The following is a 20470-nucleotide window of genomic DNA, read 5'->3' as shown; positions in this document are numbered from 1 at the left end:
TACTATAATAAACATTTTTGTAAGAATCCATAAAAAAATTGGGTAAACGGTTGGGATATGCAGCCTGCTGGCTAATTATTTATTGCTTATTCAATTCTTATATATATATATAGTAAAACTATATAGAGAAAACAGTCATATATAGTAAACGACTATTTATAGTAAAAAGCGGGTAAATAAATATATGGTAAATATTTATATGGGGAAGGGGTTATATCGGGTAAAGCTATATATATATAGTAAACTGAAGTCATACATATACCCCTTAGACAGTGCTTTGAAGATGTATTTTTCTCTTCTTGGTGTACATACCTGAAGTCATCAATATAAACTTTTAGCCAATATTCCTACTTGCATTTTCTCTCTCATACTCTTTGTATTCATCTAGATTAAGTGTGTGCGTTGTTGTGTGATCCTAGCTAGGCATGATTCACCACTATCTTTGAATATGGAAGGCTCAAAGATTGGAATTGAGAAGTTCGATGGATCCGATTTCGATTTCTTGAAGATGCAGATTGAAGATTATTTGCACCAGAAAGATCTTCATGAATCCCTGTTGGGGGTGAAGATGGATACCATGACCACGGAGCAGTGGAAGCTCAAGGATCGTTAAGGCTTAGGGTTGATCTGGTTGATGTTGTCCAAAAACATGGCGTTCAACATCATCAAGGAGAAGACGACGTCGAACGTATTAAAGGCGCCGTCGAATATGTACGAACAACCATCGGCTATGAACAAGGTGCATTTAATGCAGAGACTATTCAACCTACAAATGTCTAAAAGTGGATATATTGCAAATCATATAAATGAGTTCAACATGATTGTAAGTCAATTGAGCTCGGTAGAAATTATTTTTTAAGATGAAATTAAAGCATTGATTTTGATGTCATCTTTACCCAAGTTGTGGGATACTGTTGTTGTCACGATCAACAATTCACGAGGATTTGATAAACTGAAGTTTTATGTAATTCGAGATGTAATTCTCAGCAAAAGTATTCACAAATGGGAAATTTGAGATTCATCAGGCAATCCTCTCAGTGTTGATCAAAGAGGTAGAAGTAAATCAAAGAGCCCAAACAAACATGGGCGATCAAAATCAAAGAACCGGGGAAAATCTCCAAGCAAATCAAACGTAAAGTGTTGAAATTGTAGAGAAAAAGGGTACTTTCGGACAAAATGTACAAAATTGAAGAAGAAACAAAATCACAAATCTGAAGATAACAATGATTCTTCTATATATTTAACAGAAGATACTGAGGATGTTCTAATCCTTCGTGTGGACAGTTTGATTGGGTCATGAATTTTGGATTCAGGTGCATTGTTTCATTCTTCTCCAAGTAAGGAAATTTTGAGAAGATGTATCTTGCCGACAACTAAACCTTGGAGATTGAAAGAAAAGGGATGTCTGCATAAAAACTCCCGCAAGAAATCAGTGGACATTAAAGAATGTCAAATATATTCCTAGTCTCAAGAAGAACCTGGTCTCCATTGGTCAGTTGGATAGCACAGATTATGCAGCAGAGTTTGGGAAGAGTTCATGGAAGATCGTGAAGGGTGCTATGGTGGTAGCATGTGCCACAAAATCTGGAACCTTATACACCACTGCAGGGTGTATAAACATAGATACTGTTGTTGAGAGTGCTTCCAATTCAAGTCTATGACACAATGACTTGGACATATGAGCGTCAAAGGAATGAAGATGTTGGCTGTGTAAGGATTTTTAGAAAGCCTAAAATCTGTTGATATGGGTCTTTGTGAGAGGTGTGTCATGGTCAAACATAAATGAGTTAGCTTCACAAAGGTAGCCAAAGAACGAAAGAAAGTGCGATTGAAATGGTCCATATAGACGTATAGGAACTATCTCCAGTTTCATCACTTGGTAGATCAAAATTCTACGTCACCTTCATCAATGATTTCAGTAGGGACGTATAGGTTTATTTCCTGAAACACAAGTCAGATGTATTTGTCACCTTCAAGAAGTGGAAAGATGAGGTTGAAAATTAAACCACTTGAAGATCAAATCTCTGAGGTCTGACAATGGAGGAGAGTACGACAAGTCAGGTTTATAATATTTTGTGCCGCTTGGAAAATTAGATTAATGAGGAAATTTTCGTGTAAGGCCAGACAAAATGTCGTTGCAGAAAGGATGAATAGAACATTGAATGAGCGAGCAAGAAGCATGAGGATTCATTCTAGACTACCAAAGACATTCTGGGCTGATGCTGTGAACACAACAAACTATTTGATCAATAGAAGGCTGTCAGTACCCTTAGAGTTCAAGTTGCCAAAAGAAGTATGGACAGGAAAAGAACTCAAGTACTCTCACTTTAGAACTTTTGACTGTATTGCGTATGTTCATGTTGATCCAAAGAAGAGTGACAAGCTTGACGCTGAGCTTGTGAAGTGCTACCTCATATGCTATGATTATGACATGTTCGGGTACAAGGTTTGGGATGTCAAGAACAAGAGAATCCTGAGATGTTGTAGCAAATACTCAAGGAACTCCTGATGTGGGAATTGAGGTTGAGTTGCAAAAAAAATCACTAGTGATGTTGTAGCAGATACTCAAAGAACTCCTAAAACTGTTGATGAGGAACCAAAGGTGGAGCAAGTGACACTTGAGCAGGTGTTGAAAAAATCATCCAGAGATATTACTGCACCAGATAGGTATGTACCTTCATTACACTATCTGTTGCTGACTAATGAAGGGGAACCAGAGCCCTTTGATGAGGCCCTACAATTGGAGGATACAACCAAATTGAAGCAAATCATGAATGATCGTATGTTTAGGCTTCAGAAATGTGTTGTTCTTTCATCTACTCAGGCTGAGTACATGGCAATAGCTGAAGTTGGAAAGGAGATGATATGGATGATAGAATATCTAGAAGAATTGGGCAAGAAGCATCACGACAAGATTCTTTATACAGATAATCATAGTATCTTACAGTTGGTAAGGAACCCGGTCTATCATTCAAAGACAAAACATATAATATGATATCATTTCACTAGCAGGTTAGTTGAAAATGGTGATGTGTTTGGAGAAGATAGAGGGTGCAAAGAATCCAGCAAGCATGTTGACAAAATGTGTTATGTTAAAATATTGAGGTTGTGCAAATCCTCAATTGGTATGGTGCTTATAATCATTTGAGAATGAAATTCTTGGTTGACTGGATCAGTCTACCCGTGCGAGAATGGTTGGGACATGAAGCATGCTGCCTATTTATAGCTTATTTAGTTGTATTTAAGTGTTATAGACAGTAAAACTATATATAGAAAATGGTCTAAACAACTATTTATAGTAAAAAGTTGATAGAGAAATATATGATAGATATTTGTATAGATTATATGGTTATATTTAGTAGTGTTTTGGAGATGTACTTTTCTCAATCCCTCTATTCTCTCTAGTTAGAAGTCATCAATGTAAACCTCTAGACAATATTCTTCCTTATTTTCTCTCTCATGTTCTTTCTATTCATCTAGATCGAGTGTGTGCATTGTTGTGCGATCCTAACATAAATCATTCTAATCTATGAGCAAAGGTGCGCCCATATAGTTGTTTACATGTTCGATTGTGTTCGGGATCACTTTTAGCTACCTTTCCAAAGTTGTTTCAGTATCAAATTTCTTGGGTAGGACCCAAATTGAGTCTATTTTTTGGAACATCAAAACTTATTGTAAGAGAAAGTGTAAAAATAGGTGAACTAATCCAATTATTACTCGATGTTCAAGAAAACCTCAAGGGGCTGACGTGGCAAGCTTTGAAGTTGTCATGCCATCATCGTCTACGTCTGGACACAGATAGGAAAAAACCTGAACTTTCTACTCTTTGAAAATAACGTTTTTCATCGATTTAGTGATTACTTGAAAATGAGCAAGATATAAGAGGTCAAAGTGGGGTACCCAAGAATGAACTTACCGTCGATTCGACTTACTTCAATTCATTTGGTTTTAAAAAAAGTAAGATATAAGAGGTCAAATTGGGATACCCGAGAATGAACTTACCTAGATTTACAACTTTTTAAACTTTTTATGCTACTTTTGAAATCTCTTGAATATTTTTTAAACGCAATACTAACCGTAAAGGTATTTTTGAATTTTTATTTAAAGTTGATGTATTTTGTAGTTTTAAAAAAGTTTATAGATGTTTTTGAAGTTTTAAAAAGTGTATTAATGAATTTTTCAAAAACTTAAGGATATTTTTAAATGCTTTTGAAAGTTATTTTTGAAATTGTTTTTGAAAGTTGAAGGTATTTTTGAACGAATATTTTTTTTTCTTGAGATTTTTTCAAAGTTAAAAGAAACTTTTAAAAAATTATGAATATTTATTTTAGATAAAGGATAATGTTTAAGATTATTTTTATTAATTTAGTCATTAAGAAAGAACGAAACAAGAAATTAAAAAATGAAACATCATCGAATATCGAATCAAAAATAGATATAGTTCATAATGTTAAGAATGAGAAATAAAAGTGGGATAAAAAGTGCGATATTCATTAATGTTCACAATGTTTAAATAGGATACAAGCTACCAACTAATACCTAAAAACGTGGAGGAAATATAAACTAAGTAAATCTTGAGAATAAGATAAAATATACTACTAATCAAATCCTAAGATAAAATATTAACGGACGAATATTCCATAATTAATTATTATAATATATTTTTAAATATTATATTTTAATACTCCCCTCAAGTTGGAGCCCAGGGTATGTAATCACACCCAACTTATCTTTCAAAAAATCAAATTGATGTCTTTCCAAAGCTTTAGTGAAAATATCTGCCAATTGAATTTTAGTCGAAACATAACACGGTTTGATAATTCCAGCTTGTAACTTTTTTCGAACTATATGACAATCTATTTCAATGTGTTTCGTACGTTCGTGAAAGACTGGATTGGCTGCTATATGTAATGTTGCTTGATTATCACAATACAATAATACTAGTTCGGATAGTGGAACTTTCAAGTCTTGGAGAATGTATCTTAACCAAGTTAACTCTAAACAAGTATTTGTCATAGCTCGATACTTGGCTTCTACTGATGATCTGGACACATTGGTTTGTTTTTTAGACTTCCAAGAAATAATTGAATTTCCGAGGAAAATGCAAAACCCAGAAATAGACCGCCTGGAAGTTCGACAACCACCCTAGTCTGAATCGCAATATGCTTGTAATCTTAAGTTGTTTTTAGATGGCAGTAGAAGTCCTTGACTAGGGGTACTTTGATGTATCTCAGAACTCGAAGAGCTACCTCCCAATGTGGTTTTCTTGGTTCATGCATAAATTGACTAAGCATACGAACTGAATACACTATGTCAGGCCTAGTAACGGTTAAATATATTAATATGTCAATCAACCGTCTGTAATTACTTGGATCATTCAACATCTCTCCTTATGTTAAAGAAAGTTTCAGATTTTGCTCCATAGTAAATCTTTCTGGTCATGCTCCTGTAAGACCTGTGTCTCGAAGAATGTCTAGAGCATACTTCCTTTGAGACATAAAAATTCCGTTTATAGATCGAGAAAATTCAATGCCTAGGAAATATTTCAAATTCCCTAAATCTTTGATAAGGAATTTCTCGAGTAAACTAGTCTTGAGATATTGAATTTCTTTGAAATCATTGTCTGTCACCAGAATATCATCAACATAGATAAGAGCTGTAGTGAAAGAGATACCTTTACTCTTAGTAAATAAAGAGTAATATGCTTTGGATTGAATGTAGCCTGCATTTTGTGTAGTGGTAGAGAATATGGAGAACCAATTGCGAGAAGCCTGTTTTAAATCATAAAGTGATTTATGGAGCCGACATACTATATTCTCCCCTGTCGGCGAATACCTGGTGGTAAAGACATATAGACTTCCTCATCTAGATTACCATGGAGAAAAGCATTTTGAACACTCAACTGATGAGTAAACCATTTTCGAGCAGCGGCAATAGTGAGTAAGCAACGAAGTTTAGTAAGTTTCGCTGTATGAGAAAATGTCTCTTTGTAATCAACACCTTTAACCTGAGTGTATCTCTTTGCTACCAGTCAGGCTTTATAACGTTCGACAGAACCATCAGAGTTGTGTTTAATCTTGTACACCCAACAACAACCGATAGCTTTATGGCCAGGTGGTAGAGAAACGAGAGACCAAGTATGATTACGTTCTAAAGCTGCAATTTCATCATTCATAACCTGCTGCCATAATGGGTTGCCAACTGTCTCATCATATGTTTTAGGTTCTGTTTGGACTGTAATAAGAGCTAGAAAAGCACGTTGAGTAGGAGAAAAACGCAGGGAATACCTAGTGCTAGTGTTTGGACTTGAGCTAGAGGTTAAATGATTGACTCCAGAAGACATCTCATAATCATTATGTCAAGCTGGAGGCTGTTTGCTACGAGTAGAACATCGGAGTGGAACTGATGTATCAGGTTGGATAGGATTAGAATTAGTGGGTGAATCTAGAGAAGGAATAGAAGGCGGAGGAGACGACGAAGTAGTAGGTGAAGGAATAGAAGATGAGGGAGGACTAGAATGGATGTTTGAGTAGGATGGATCATGAAGTGGTAAAATGGGAGTTGAATGAGCTAATGTCAAAGTTTGTGAAGCAGATGAAAAAGGAAAATCATCTTCACAAACTTTAACATCACGACTGATAAAGAATTTTTTAGATTGCATGTCATACAACTTGTAACCTTTGTGACCACAAGGATATCCTACGAAAACACAAGGAATTGCCCGAGGTTCAAATTTTTGTTTAGGATGTACTACAGTTGCATAACACTTACAACCAAAAACTTTAAGATGGTGAAATGTAGGTGGTCATTTGTAGAGTGCTTCAAAAGGTGTCTTGTTAGATAACAATGATGATAGTGTTCTATTTATAAGATAAACAGCAGTTAAAATGCACTCTCCCAAAAAATTAAGTAGATCATGTGACTGAAAGAGAAGAGACCTAGTTACATTTAGGATATGACGATGCTTACGTTCTACGACTCTATTTTGTTGTGGAGTATAGACACAAGTGCGCTGAAATTCAATGCCACAAGAAGTAAAAAATGGTTGCAAAGATAGGAACCTGTCCCATTGTCTGATCTAACTATCTTGATAGTAGTATGAAATTGAGTTTGAACGAATTTAACAAAGTTCATTAACAAATGATGTACTTCGGATCTATGTTGCATAAGAAAAATCCAAGTACATTCAGTAAAATCATCAACAATAGTGAGAAAAAAACACGCAAACCATAATGAGTTGGAATTTTATGTGGTCTCCAAACATCACAATGTAACAGATCAAAGACAGAATGAGTTGTTATTGAGCTTTTTGGGAAAGACAACCTAGTTTGTTTTGCTAATGGGCAAATACTAGAATTATGAAAAAAAGTAGCATTGCTAAGATGCAATTGATTAGCTAGAAATTTAAAACGAGAAAAAGAAGAATGACCTAGGCGTAAATGCCACAAATCAGATGACTGAGATACTTGGTGAGCTGAATATTTGATTGGAGATGAAGAAATATGATAGACCTCTGAATTGTTTACCCGAGCCAATTATCTTCCCCATAGCCAAGTCCTGCATAACACAAGAATCAAGATAAAAGGTGACATAACATTTCAAGTCATAAGGTAAGTATGCTGATGGACATTAGTTTAAATTGAACGAAGACACACATAAAATATTGTTTAATTTAAGGTCAGGACTAAAGGAAATATTGCTAGGATGTGACACATATGGTGTCCCTCTATTAGGCAAATTTATTGTAGATATGGTGACACCCTTTCGTTCAGTCATAACAGAAGCTTTTGATACTATAAAGTGATCCGTAGCTCCACTATCAAGAATCCATGAATTAGAACTTGTAAAGTTAATAGATAATGCAAATACTGGAAACAAACCTGCAGTACTGATATTATTATCAGAATTACCAGAAGGACGATGATTGAATGCAAATAAGGCTTGTGTTATATGTTGTAATTGCTTAGAACAAAATTTTGGAATGGAATTAGGTGACTATTCTTCTGTATTCAATTGAGAAACATTGGTCATATTTGCAGATGATCTATATCCACGATTGTTGCGTTGATTGACTTGTACTGCCCTTCTAGAATTATTTTTCTGTCGACATCGATCTTCTGTATGTCCCCTTCTATCACAAAATTTACGGTGAAACTTAAGCATTCGACACTCATCAATTATATGACCACTTTTATTGCAGTGTTCACATGATTTGTCTTTGGTGAATTTTGAATATGTTGTTTTCTTGTGCACTGCTAATGCAATCGAGAAATTCTCGGTAGGTTCAGAAGTTACCTGACGCTACATCTCTTCTTGTACCAAGTAATGAATAGGTTTGCCTCACATTAGATAATGGAGTCATAGATCTCACCGTTTTATAAGACTCATTGAGCCCCATGAGTAGTTGCATTAACTTGTCTTCTTCGCATTGATCAACATATATTTCACGTTGATTACAGGTATATGGTGTGTCGTACGCTTCCAATTCATCCCAGAGTGCTTTGAGCTTGGTGAAATATGTTGACAGTGTCATGGTTCCCTGTAACATCATTGCTATCGACTTTTGTATCTGAAAAATTGCTGGAGCATTTTTTTTCTTTTGTGAAAATTGATCGTGAAGATCAACCCACACTTGATGAGCTGTCTTGGCATGAATAATACCTTCAACAATATCTGCTTCAATTGAATGAGTTAACCAAGATATTATCATATTGTTGCACTGATTTCAGAGTTCAAATTCGGTTGAATTTGCATCTTAAGACGGTTCTTCAATTGTGCCATCAATGAAGCCATTTTTTTTTTTTGGCAATAAGAGCATGCATAACTAATTTACTCGATGATTAGTACTTTGTTCCATTTAATTTGATTGGAACAAATGAATATCCCGGTTAATCAGAGTAATGAATATAATAAGGATGTTTTAAATCAACATCTGAAATTTTGGAGCTGAATTTGGCTGATTCCGCCATAAAGGAAATTTTGATATTTAAGAACACCAAGATCGGTGCTCTGATACCATGTTAAGAATGAGAAATAAGAGTGGGATCAAAAGTGCGATCTTCATTAATGTTCACAACGTTTAAATAGGATACAAGCTACCAACTAATACCTTACAAATAAGGAGAAAATATAAACTAACCAAATCTTGAGAATAAGATAAAATATAATACTCATCAAATCTCAAGATAAAATATTAAAACCTCTAACATATATTCTATAACTAATTATTATAATATATTTTTTAAATATTATATCTTAATACATAATCATATCAATAATTACTATAAACATTTATATTACAAATAAAAATGCAACCACCCAAGAAAAAAATTCCATGAAAAAGAACAAAAAAAAAAAAAAAAAAAAAAAAAAACTTTAAAAAAATGATAAAATCTCATCCTCCCATGGTTGAACACGAAAAAAAAAAATGAAAGAAAGAAGTTGCATAAAATGGAGTAAAATTTAGAATGAATCCACAAAAGTTGGGTGTAGGCCTAAATGCTTCCTTGCCTTACCCACAAAAAGATCTCTGGATTTGATGAAGCCAGGCAAAGTTCCGGCAATGGTAGTCAAAGAAAACTGGGCCACTGCCTGTTTCCTCCCCAGCGAAACTATGGCGGTGGTGGAAGATGGAGGCCTGTAAATCTCCATCTTACCCTCTTTTCCAACCATTATCATCTTCATGTTCTTCGTAGCTACCCTTGCTTGTCTCTTCGCCGATTCCCCTTGCTTACTTTCCTGCATTCCCAATAACCATTCTTTACTGCTTTACTTATATTATGATATTTAGCCTTCCATTATAGTTTACAGTAAATTTGGATACGTTTCACACCTTTATAAACCGTGTTTTGTTTTCCTCCCCAATCGATACAGGATCTCACAATCTACCCCCTTCAGTGTCCAGTGTCCTCTCTATCACTGGTTCCTTTCTCCAATCAACATGGGATCCCCACTAAATCCACCCCTTCGAGGGCCAGTGTCACAACCTAACAATGGTTGTGCCTCGATGACTAGTTTAAATGGGGGAGTGTCACCACCTAACTATGGAGAGAGTAAGTTGTGACCCTCAAGTTGTGACAAGATGAGACGCGATGTTGCATTAGGTGACCTTGGCCCTGAGCAGAGGCAAGGTCGAGTTCAATGACTTGGCATAGTGTAGAGACAAGTTGGTTGTGTCACAGACGATTGAACATTCACGCGCAGGCAGCGTGTGTAGTCGAACAAGCTTAGATTTTGCACAAGCGATGTTCGATTAGCGAAGACAAACCTCTCCTAAGGTCTGATGAAGCCACAAAGTCGGGGTGAAAAATATATATGGGGCTTAATTCCCCTTAACGCTCATCATGAACGTGTCAAGATCACAACGCCGTGCCGTTGAAAAAGTAGGACCGTGACACCCAGTGTCTTTACTGGCACACCACCTCGTGTCTACCCCTTCGGGGAACAGCCTCCTCCCTAGCATATCGCCTGGTGTCATATTGTCCTCTTTAGGCTTTTCCTTTCAGGTTTAGTCTCAATGTTTTTAAAACGCATCTGCTAGGGAGAGGTTTCCACTCCCTTATAAATGGGGTTTCGTTCTCCTCTTCAACCAACGTGTGTTCTCACAACATAAGTAACACATGTGGCATTTTATAATATACAGATGTCTTCTTTCTATTTATTTTTATTTCTATTTATTTTATAATTTATTTGATGATTATAAATAGAGAACTTTCACGAATACAAGTGTTTTAAGCAAACATTCTCAATATATAGATATAAAATCTTACTCGAATGTTGGTGATGTCTCCGATGGCAAAGATGTTATGTCGGCCTTTAACTCGGAGATTTCCGTCCACCATCAACCTTCCATGCCTATCCAAATTGGTTTTCAACATGGTCTTGTGAAGCCAAGCCGACCCAACTGGTTTTCCGGTGCATACAAAATGGCAGTCCGCCCTGATGGTCTCGCCCTTTGAACTTCGAAAGGTTTTGGTTCCCTCTGATACGTTGTTTAGATCAATTTTTTGATCCAATTTTACAGCCACCCTTCTGGAGATGAGCCATTTTAGAGCCTTGTCTGAGGCCTTTGGTCCCATGAATTCCAACAATCTTGGTCCGTCGTGGACCAGGGTGATCGCCTTGTCCCGAAAGTCTGTGGCAATCTCTCCGGCGAGTTCGACACCACTCGGTCCACCTCCGATTATTAGTATGGAATTGGCTTCTCTAATCCTTTCATTTTCTGTAGCAATGACAAAATCATATTTATCTACCAAACATATTACCGAGTTGAATAGTCCAGATTGAATAGTTCAAATGGGCGAGTACGTCCCTTAATCTTATAAGATTTTTCCATCACAATTATACCCTATAAAAATAAATGGAAATGAAAATAGAAATTTAATTGTTAATTCTTTTAATTTTTAACGGAATATATATATATATATATATATATATATATATATATATATATATATATATATATATATTATAGTTGTTTATTTCCTAGTGGTATGCATGAATTGATGTTGACCATTAGTTCATTAATTAATTAATTAATTAATTAGATAAATACATTTCTTGTTTGACTATAAAAATAAATTAATAAAAAAATATAAGACAAATATTAGCAACCATTGTGATATGTATTATTTAAAATATTAATTAACCATAAAGTCTAAACCAAAAATAAAAAATGAAAAAATATACTTTTGATTTTTACCCTTCTGTAAAATATTTTTTAATCCAAAAAGTGAAAATTGAAAAAGAAAAGAGATGAATTTACCTGTTCTGTAGTGTTGAAGACGGAGATCCCTGGTTGTCGGAAGGGGATGATCGTGGCCAGTGGCGACAACGAGAAAGTCAAAGTCGACATGTCGTCCATTGGCAACCAACACTTGGGATTCAGTTATATCCACAGCAGGGGAAGTAATTAATCGGCCATTGCTGAAATACTCGGAATGTTTAATCAATGATCGCTCTGCAAAAGAAGGCTCCACCGTTGATCTCAAGCTGCCGTACGGAATCTCCAAATACTCCTTTCTGATCGCCAAATCGGCTTCACGATCAATTTAAAACTTCGATTTACTTAAATATAATAATAATAATGATAACTTTTACTCACGGATCAATGAGAGTGACATTGGCGAAGAACTGGAGGGATTTGGCTAGCAGAGAGCCGGCTATGCCGCCGCCAACCACCACCACTCTTCGCAACCCTCCGCCGCCTCCGCCGCCGCCGTGTTTGTCCATTGATCTCAAGTCCGATTAGGTGTATTGGGAAGCGGAGCCTTGAATTAAAGAACAAAGAGTGGAGACGTGCAAATTGGTGTTAATTAATACTTAATAATAATAATAAAGGGCAACTTGGGTGGACTAGCGGAGTTGACTTTGGGGTTCGTCAAGTTATTCATTTGCTTCTAATGTTCGTATGCCATAACTTTAAAAGTTGGAGTTTCAACGTGAGTTTTGACATGCATCTCTAGAGTTCAATCAATATTTGTAAAAGATAAAAACTCCGTAAATTTGGTGTCGATTGGACACTGTATGAAGGCTTTACGAGGCTGTATGACTAATGTCTAAGATCATGTCTACTCCTACCATAACTAAAATGCCTCATAATATACTATATGAAGAAGCATGATGTCATCTTTCCACCACCCCTAGACCTCAAAGTTTAAGTAAACTACCCTATGCCATATGTGTGTGTCTTGAGTGTCTTCCTTTAAGAATGAGTTTTCAAGGACAGTGTCGGGTGATACGAGTGTATTGACATTGCGCCCCGTCCTTTGAATAGGATGTTGGTATATGAGGCTGCTCTGAAATAAAATATGCAGAAATGACTTGACATGAACATGAGAGAATTCATGCCTCAATAATGTTTGAATGGATGTTCGATATGTCCCAATTATAAAGTTGGCTCATGGATCGATTTTCAAAGCATATCCAAGCAAATAGTAAAGGTAGATGATATTCTAGAACTTGAGATGATATCAAGTAATGTGTGAATTGTGTTAATGAGAATCAAAACAATGGAATGAGATGTGACATTAAATTTGAAGTACCTTGGCCTATAGTAGAAGCAAGGTCGAATCTTACTACTAGGTCTAGTAGAGACAAATTACTAAAGTTTCAATTGAGGAAAAATACATGCATGAGCAACGTGTATGCTAAACGAAACTTAGTTTCTATATGAGTGTTGTTTAATTGGCAAGGGAGAACCTTGCCTAATGTCACTCAGCAGCAATACTTGGCGAAAAAGTATAATAGGGCTAGAAGCATGTATGATTTTCATTCGATATAAATTCACCATCCAACCAAATTTACTGGTTAAAAGTATTATATCTATAAATGTCCACCGGGCGGGGATGAAAAAGCCTTTTCCATTTCCATCCTGCCACCTATTTTTATCTCTATTCTTACAAAAAATTTCGGGACAAAGATTCTCATAAGAAATGGGTAGGAATCTGGTTCCACCGGAGGAATTTTCACCGTTTATTATTCTTTAAAATAAATAATCATTTTAAAGAAATTTTTTAAACTATACGTTTATTTTTAATATAAACTATTAATTGGTGATTCGTTATTATTTGTTGATATAATCCTTTCACCCACCATCTAAACAAAATATATATATATATATAGATATAGTGTTTATTTTTTATTAATAAATTGATAATTAAATAAAAAATGATAAGGCATTGTACCCTTAGAATAGAATATAAAAAGTTTTTATTACTTGAAAGGTATGAAACTTGAAAAGTCTCTCTTTGAAACGGGACGGAGACATGGACGGGATGAGGCGGCTCATTTATTTAACGGAGAGAAATTTTTCTCCACTCCCTCTCCCATTCCCGATTCAATACAGATCTCCATGAAGCCCTTGCACACCCATTTTGGGTTCAGTACGGATCTCCATGAAACCATCTCTAATTATATATTCGAACCAAAGAAAAATAAACACGTTCTTAGTTTGTTTTTCAAAGAAACTTTTATTAAAATTAACTAGCCACGTGGGTAATAAAAGGGTCCACTTGGCATCTCTTCCAATTATTTTAGGCTAACGAAGCTCGTCTCCAACCACACCGCATGCACCCAGCTGCAACAAGCCATTGGTATCGAACTCGATAGCAGGTATGAAGGATGTAAAGCTTGTGTCACTTAACGCAATAAAGATATCTCCCCTTCTAATTTTCCATACATTCAAGCTCTCTTACCCGTGTTTATCACCATGTTTAAATGAAGGTAATATATATAGTAGTTACTGCTAAGTCTTCAACTTACAGTGGATTGTGTTAGACGAACACGACTCTCTATAATGGTATAATATTGTCCACTTTGAGCATAAGCTTTCATGGCTTTACTTTGGACTTTCCAAGAGGCTTCATACCAATGGAGAGAGTATTCTTTGTTTATAAACCTATGATCATTCCTCAAATTAGCCGATGTAGAGTATAAAATTTAGCAAATTAAACTTGAAATTGATGTCATGTGTTCACATAAGTTGACTTGGATATAAAAAACAATATCGAACTTTCGTTAGGGATAAATTGGTGACATCAGCCTAGGCTAATCAGGTAAGTGGCCTTACTATCGATTCAGTTGGAAGACTTGTCTTATGTATGACGACACGTGCCCAGTGACCCTTGCATGTGTCATTTATGTTTTATGTAATATGATGATGTGTTGATGTTGTATGATGATGTTGTCTGATGATGTGATAATGTTATATAATGACGCAATGATGTTATATGATGACGATATGATATGATATGATGACAACATGATGATGAAGCATAATAACATGATGATGATGATGATTGATAACATGATGATGAGATTTCATATTAAGATAATGTGCATGTACTAAATGTCATGATGCATTGTGACAAAGAGTTTTCTAAAACACAACCCTATATGATGTTATGGATGAAGAAAGTACGAATGACAATACATGCATGTTACCTAGGATAATATGTGAATGATGTATAGAGTTACGTCCTAAGAATAATTTCAGATGAAAACAATAGGAACCTTATGAATATTGCATGTTCATATACATCGAGTTACTTCTCCATTTATGATAATGAGTACGGACACGAACACGAACATTGATGATGATCATCATCATGCCTCACATGATACTCGGAGGTTTGCTGACCTCTGGACGTCTAGCTATGGACAACTAACTTGATTACGATGAGTTCAAGGGGATGCAAACCGCCTGGAGATTCACACTTGGACTTATGGGTCGTGTATAGGGAAGTACTACAATCCAATTTTGTCTAGACTGGAGGCCACCTCTAATGGTTTTAACGATAGGTCTCTAAACATGAGTTGCATGTGTTTGCATTCTCTAACTCCAATAGTGGGGTCACTCATGGACTATTTCTTAAAATACTTAAGTTTCTATTTCAAGTAAAGACAAGGCACTCGTGTACAACTCATAACGACATCAAAGTCAAGACTATGACATATGCATAGGATAGTGATATTTTATTTCTTTGACTTTAGGTTAATATAGAGTGTTTTACTTTTAATGTTTTATTTAGTATTTCGTTACGTTGTTTTAAAGATATTTTCGAACACGTAAGTCTATGACAATGTTTTGTGATAAAGTTTTAAATATTTATTTTTGCATAGGAGAGTATGTTATGACGACGGTAGTGACTTTAAATCTAAGGTTGTTTGAGGTGGAGGCGTGGGTTATGAGGTCAGCTGGTGGTCCCAGGTTGCAGTGCAGCTGAACTTACTGGATTTGGATCTAGGCCTCTAAGTTGTCTGGGCCAGGTGTTTGTGTTGTAGGGCCAAGTGGGTCACTACAGGTGGGCTGAGTACAGAGTTGAGTTGTCGGGCTGGGTTGAATATAGGGTTGTAGATGGGTACCCGACCCGGATCCATGGGTTGCATCTTCTTCACCCATATACGCTGTGAATTCCCGATAGTTTTCTCTCTCTTCTCGAAGGTACCCGACCCGGAATTCTGGCGCCTTTTCTGGTGACTTGGCAATTTTTTTTTTTTTTTTTTTTGTAATGGTTACATGAACCAAATTTTAGTTGACTGACTTACGAGGATGAGAATAAATACTCTGCAATCGTGTTACGAATATTGATAGTGTATGATTGTGATACTTAGCACGATATCTTATGTAACGGCCCTAGTAGATATTGTTCTCTTTGAATTTTTTCTTTTTGGCTTCCCGTTTTTAAGACACGGAGAGGTTTCCACACCCTTATAAAAGAATGCTTCGTTCTCGTCCTCAATCGATGTGGTATCTTACAATCCACTTGTCCCCGTCCCCAACTGATGTGGTATCTCACAATCCACCCCTTTAGGGTCCAGACTTCATTCATCTCAAGGTTTTTAAAACGCCTACTAGTGAGAGGTTTCACACCCTTATAATAAAGAATACAAAGCCAACCGATGTTGGATCTCACAATCCACCTCCTTTAGGACCTAGCTTCAATCGATGTGGGACTCCAATTTGTTAGGTTATGGAGTTTGCTGTTATTTATAGCTTAATGAACGACTATACATATTAAAGCTATATTTGGTAAATGACATATAAAATAAATTATCATAAATAGTAAATAGTTATGTATAGTAAAAAGCTATATCCGGTAAATGGTAGATAGTTATATATGATAGATATTATATATGGTTTATAGTATATATATAGTAGAGATTATATTTGGTGGAGCTATATATATATAATAAATAAGCTAAACCATATTTATATATATCCCCTTACAGAGATGTAACTTCTGTATTCTCTCATACTTGTATTCATCAATACAAATTCTTTAGCCAATATTCTCCTTCCATTTTCTCTGTCCTGTTCTTTGTGTTTCCTTCCATTTTCTCTGTCCTGTTCTTTGTGTTCGTTTAGATCAAGGTGTGCGATTCTAACACAATTCACATCCACTCCCCCTTTGGGACTCGGCGTCCTTGTTGGCACACTACCTCGTATCAACTCCCCTTCGGGGCTCAGCCTCCTCGCTGGCACATTGCTTGGTGTATGACTCTAATACCATTTGTAACGGCCCAAGTCTACCGCTAGCAGATATTGTATTTTTTGTGCTTTAACTTTCGGTCTTCCGCTCAAAGTTTTTAAAATGCGTCTGTTTCGGAGAGATTTACAAACCCTTATAAAAAAATAATTCATTCTCCTCCCAACCTAAATAGGATCTCAATATTACCCTATAAGCTCATATTGATTGATTTTGTAACTTCTATTGCTTTGAAATTTTTTAGAATTTGAATTTTAAGAGATCTTGTTCGTTTAATAGAATTGAAGGTCGAGAAAATCAAATAACTATTAGCAAAAAAAGCATGGAAAAAAACACAAAAAATAAAAAAATAAAAAAAAATAATAAAATTTAGGTTTCTATCTTTTGTCTTTCTATTTTCTTTTTAATTTTTTTAAAGTTTATTATTATTACTTTAATATTAACAATGTATTATTATTCCTTGGAAAATAATAATGTACGAGAAGAAATTAAAAAAAAAATCAAAATTTGGAAAGTTTATTAATTTTTATTGTTATTTTAGTATTAAAAGTGTATTTTTCTTCTAATTTTGGTAACTTTATGATTCTTCATTATTGTTATTATTATTATTTTAGTATTAAAAATCTATTATTTTAGTATTAAAAATTATCTAATTTTGGAAAATTTGTTTTTTATTTAATTATTATTTTGTTTGCAGAAAAAGACTAAAAAAGAAAATGACAGCACGTCCATTCTTGTATTCACCTCTTCCTTATATAACAATGAAGATCATCAAATAAAATTTCAATGGCGACTCTAAAAGATCTCTCCACGATATTGTTTATCGAAATTCTATCGAGACTTCCGTCAGAGTCATTATTCCACTTAAAGTCGGTGTGCAAATTTTGGTACTCTCTAATCAACGATCCTACAAATTTTTCGCTTCAAGATAAATGTATTCTTATGGAGCGAAAGGTGATGGTCAATTCTGAAAACTTTACGTATATACCCTTCATCCTCAAGTTTTCCCTCACTCCTGGTCGATCTATGTCCATTCGCGATCTCCATAGTCCATTCAGAGATTGTACGTGTTTTAATATTTGTGGGCATTCACATGGCTTGTTTTGTCTTTCCAACGATAGGGTTATTTTCCTCTTTAATATGACGACCGAAAAGTTTCGTAAGCTCCCGTTATCGATTCTTCATTTTGGAGATGTCTATGACATTGATTATTCAACCACAAATGCGGTTGGATTCGGATACGATTCCAAGTCTATAGATTTCAAAGTGGTTAGGGTTGTAGAATTTGGGAACAAATACGGAGAAACTGATTTCACATATAGAGTGGAAATTTACGATTTGAGGAAAGAAAGATGGAGGGAAATTGAATCTCCTATTTGTGGGATTGTATCGGGGTCATTTCCTTATGAGATGCGTCATGAAGGAACATATTATTGGTGGGCATTCAAAGAAGGAGGAACTAATATTATACACACGTTCAACATGAGCGAAGAAGTTTTTGGCGAAATTTCAATATCGGACAATGTAGCCGAGGAGGATGAGAAGTATATAAGTACGGGGATTTTGAATGGATCAATTGTTATATTTCACTATCCAGTAACAGGGAATGGAAAAACCTTTGACATTTGGAAGATGGAGAAAGATGTCGTTTCATGGTCAAAACTGTTGACAATTGGTCCTACTTTTGGAGTCCAGAAGCCATGGTTGTTTGTGAATTCGGATGAACTTTTAATGGATGCCAACGAAGGACAAGTGATTTATTACAATATTAAAACTCATATGACCAATGTTCTTCCGATAAAAGGGCTTCCATCCGTGTATGGTACTTGTTATTTTGACTTCGATTTGCAAGATGAAAGAGAATCACATATGAATTTTCAAGTTTAGATAAGTTTAAATCTACAAATTCATGTCTTAGGTTCGCGAACCAACCCAATGAGTAGCAAGGGTCGTTGTTCTTTTGTTTGTTTGCTTATCTTGTTTGTTCAATCTATCAGATCCATATCAAAATTTTGTATAGAAACACATAAGACCATGAAGTTATTTTAAGTATTCTTCGAAATTTATGTTATAACTAACGTCGTTTTAAGAGTTATATTCCACATATGAGCTTAGGATGAGACGTTAGTAGTGACTCTAAGTAAATAAAAATTTAGGATCGTTGAAACACTCCTAACTAGAATTACTTTATATAGTTGCAAGAATTGACCTTGCAACGATCGGGGGCAATGAGTGATCGTGCATGTTAATGGACAACCCTAGTAGAACTAGTACACATATTAAAGTACTCATTTTTAACAAAATAAATAGAAAAATTTCAGTCTTTTAAATTAACATATCATATTGGTGTTTAGACACCAACTTCATCAAATATACCATCTATGACTAATGACCTACCACTAGTTATGTAGATATGTGGTTAATATTTATATATAATATATATGTATATATATAATATTCTTCTGCCTTGGGGACTGACTTGACCATATTTCTTACCAATCTATCTGATAACCGATTATTGAACACAACTTTTTGTGGAAACACTCGTACACTTAACCAATCGAGAAGACATTACAAGACACGATGTATAATAATATTGAAACCTAGGGTGGATGAGTCTTCATAGTAGAGGCAAGACAATTTATTCCTAAAATTTCTCAAAAAATTTTTCCTTAACATATCGTGCTATCTTTATTTCTAGAATACCTAAATCATTTTCCTAAAATAAATATATAACCGGCTCGAAAATAAATATATAATGGGCTCATACACGAAAGATTCATATTATTATTGGGCTTGACTTTATTGGGCTAGTGATGATATTGTAACCTAATATACACATTAGAAATGTCCATTTAACACGGGTGCATTTTGATTATATATATATATATGGAGAATTTCGTGGGATGGGAAATGATTCCCTATCCTCAACTGCCTCATGGATATCACACGTACGTATGTATGAATATTAACCAATAAAGCGTTTTATAATACCCTTTGAAAAAGGCATATATTAACGAAAATCAAACACATTTTTCCAACAACATTAGTCGTGGGGAGAACAAGCATCTTCTCCCAACGCCAGCTTGTTCTAAACAGGGTTTTACCATTACTACTGCCAATGATCGATTTTATGTTGGGAACATACTTCTCGATAATGCATTTTGGTATGCGAAAAAAACGTTAAAAAAGAAAACACATTAGGGAAGAAAAGAAAGAAGGGCACACCACACATAAGTTGCTTGAAGAATTTTAAGTATGACATATTGGGCACACCACACATAACATGCTTGACTCATCTTTTAAGTAAAGTTTGAACTGATTGAATAAATTTTTTCTATAAATATTGCCATTTCATCTTCCAAATTTCAATCTTTTATATACATCATTTTCATTATTCTTCCTATCTTTTAACTCTTTCTATCCTTGGCTAATATTCATCTATTCGTGTTCTCCTTCCTTCTACTTTGATCTTGTTTGTA

The 20470-nt window shown here is 35.1% G+C and overlaps 2 protein-coding genes across 2 annotated transcripts; one reads left to right on the top strand and one right to left on the bottom strand.

The window, feature by feature from the left end:
• Positions 1-9352: 9352 nt before the first annotated feature.
• Positions 9353-12231, bottom strand: LOC111784562 (uncharacterized). The gene is made up of 4 exons (XM_023665226.2): positions 12104-12231; positions 11765-12021; positions 10770-11221; positions 9353-9738 (listed from the first exon to the last, which is right to left on the bottom strand). The coding sequence occupies exons 1-4, from the start codon at positions 12229-12231 to the stop codon at positions 9463-9465; spliced, it is 1113 nt and encodes a 370-aa protein (XP_023520994.2). The 3' UTR covers positions 9353-9462.
• Positions 12232-17774: 5543 nt separating this feature from the next.
• On the top strand, positions 17775-19013 carry LOC111784563 (F-box protein CPR1-like). Its single transcript, XM_023665227.2, has one exon. It carries the CDS (start codon positions 17775-17777, stop codon positions 18873-18875), a length of 1101 nt encoding a protein of 366 aa, XP_023520995.2. The 3' UTR covers positions 18876-19013.
• The last annotated feature ends 1457 nt before the right edge of the window (positions 19014-20470 follow it).

Source organism: Cucurbita pepo, chromosome 9 (genome assembly GCF_057944985.1).
Source record: "Cucurbita pepo subsp. pepo isolate OVF chromosome 9, ASM5794498v1, whole genome shotgun sequence".
Lineage (NCBI taxonomy): Eukaryota > Viridiplantae > Streptophyta > Magnoliopsida > Cucurbitales > Cucurbitaceae > Cucurbita > Cucurbita pepo.
This window is presented reverse-complemented; position numbering and strand designations above follow the sequence as displayed.

Bases quoted from the DNA above. Each gene is read 5' to 3' on its own strand.
- LOC111784562 (XM_023665226.2), bottom strand. From the start codon at position 12,231: ATGGACAAACACGGCGGCGGCGGAGGCGGCGGAGGGTTGCGAAGAGTG. The intron at 12,022-12,103 runs GTGAGTAAAAGT...TTTGGCGATCAG, and splicing joins AATGTCACTCTCATTGATCC to AAAGGAGTATTTGGAGATTC. The intron at 11,222-11,764 runs GTAAATTCATCT...TCATTGCTACAG, and splicing joins TCTTCAACACTACAGAACAG to AAAATGAAAGGATTAGAGAA.
- LOC111784563 (XM_023665227.2), top strand. From the start codon at position 17,775: ATGGCGACTCTAAAAGATCTCTCCACGATATTGTTTATCGAAATTCTA.